At 43.4% G+C, this 1,551-nt stretch overlaps 1 protein-coding gene across 1 annotated transcript in view; it reads right to left on the minus strand.

Moving 5' to 3' along the window:
- Positions 1-1,551, minus strand: part of LOC116686800 (probable E3 ubiquitin-protein ligase HECTD4) — a 108,276-nt gene that overhangs the window by 3,182 nt on the left and 103,543 nt on the right. The window contains 3 exon segments of the mRNA XM_032511852.1: positions 622-802; positions 804-812; positions 1,272-1,438. Of these exon segments, the coding sequence (XP_032367743.1) occupies positions 622-802; positions 804-812; positions 1,272-1,438 (357 nt within the window).

A 1,551-nucleotide genomic window follows, 5' to 3' on the forward strand; every position in this document is an offset into this window, starting at 1 on the left:
AGAGAGAGAGAGAGAGAGAGAGAGAGAGAGAGAGAGAGAGAGAGAGATTTTAAGTTTTTAAACACACACACACACACATTTTAATTTAACTTGTTAATACTATATGTGTAGTTTTTAACACACACACGCTTACGGTTTTATTTATTTAATTTTTTTTTTTAAACACACAAAAATAACTGTAAATCTAAAGTTAATAAGTTAGTGTAAAGTAGTGCTGAAAACGTCAAAAAAAGTGACACACATTGAGAAAACCCGTCTAAGTGTTGAGAAAAGGGACAAAAAGGTGAGAAAAAGTTAAAAATATCAATAAAAAGCATCAACAAAATTGTTTTTCACTTTTGACGCAAAGACAACACAAAGGTTAAATAAAAAACGAACACTTCCTAAACTAAAATAAAAACAACATAATTCTGTTCTGCTTTTCCTTCAAACACACAGATGACTCCATTATTAAATAGCTGCAGTATAATTTAACAGTTAACAGCACTATTCCTCAGGTGAAAGTAGCAGGACTGAATAAATGTCTCAGTGTTTTGGGTTTTATTTCAGACCCTTGCTTTGTAGGGTCAACAGAAGCCAACGGGCACTTCTCCCACACACACACACACACACACACATTACCTTGAGGAACTCCAGGTTGATGTAAGGGAGGCCGCATGTGCGCAGCTCCATCTCCACGGGGCTGAGCATGGTGAGCAGCTGCAGGGGGATGATGGAGCCGAGCCCCGCACGCACCGCCGCCATGCACTCCGCGTTCTGCAGCTCCCTGAGGCGGAGGCCCCGCACCGCCCGCGCAACGTCAGCTATTCCAACTGACACACACACACACACACACACAACACACACACACACACACACACACACACACACACACACACACACACACACAACTTAGAAAAATAGAGACCACAGCCTGTAGGGGTGGGGGAAAAATTGAGCATAGTGTAGTATACAGCATAGTATCGACATTTTCAGTGGCAATGCTGTGTCAATACACAGTCGGCAAGTATGGATCTGTTATTATAGATTATATTTTATGTGTGTGTTGGTCAGTTTGTCCCATTTTGAAGTGAGATGAATAAATGTTTCTTTTTAGATGAAACAGATGTTGATAAGTTTCCTTTTGGGGAAGTCATTTGAAATTGGGAAAAATTAGAAGTTGGAAAAAAGGTTATAAATTGCAATATGTTTAAAATCACAATAATATCGTATCGTGGCGTAAGTATCGTGATGATCTGAACCCTCACTGCATCTAGACAAGCTCCCTGTACCTGACGGTGAGGCTGCGGCCTCCCTGACAGAGCTCCACCTCCTCGCCCGTCATGGTGACGTAGGTGAAGGTGCAGCAGGGCCGGCTGGGGGAGTCGGGGCTCTCTCCCGAGTGGTGCTGGGAGGAGATCTCAGCACAGAGCGCCTCCAGCTCCGTCTCATCGCTCGCCTGCAGAGACAGAGGACAGAGACGGTGCTTGGTGTTAGCAGGGATGCTAATTCAGAGGTTATTCTTTGACCAATAGCTGACGCTCGTTAACAGATCAACGCTCGTTAACAGAT

This window comes from Etheostoma spectabile, unplaced genomic scaffold, assembly GCF_008692095.1.
Source record: "Etheostoma spectabile isolate EspeVRDwgs_2016 unplaced genomic scaffold, UIUC_Espe_1.0 scaffold498, whole genome shotgun sequence".
In the NCBI taxonomy this organism is placed as follows: Eukaryota; Metazoa; Chordata; class Actinopteri; order Perciformes; family Percidae; genus Etheostoma; species Etheostoma spectabile.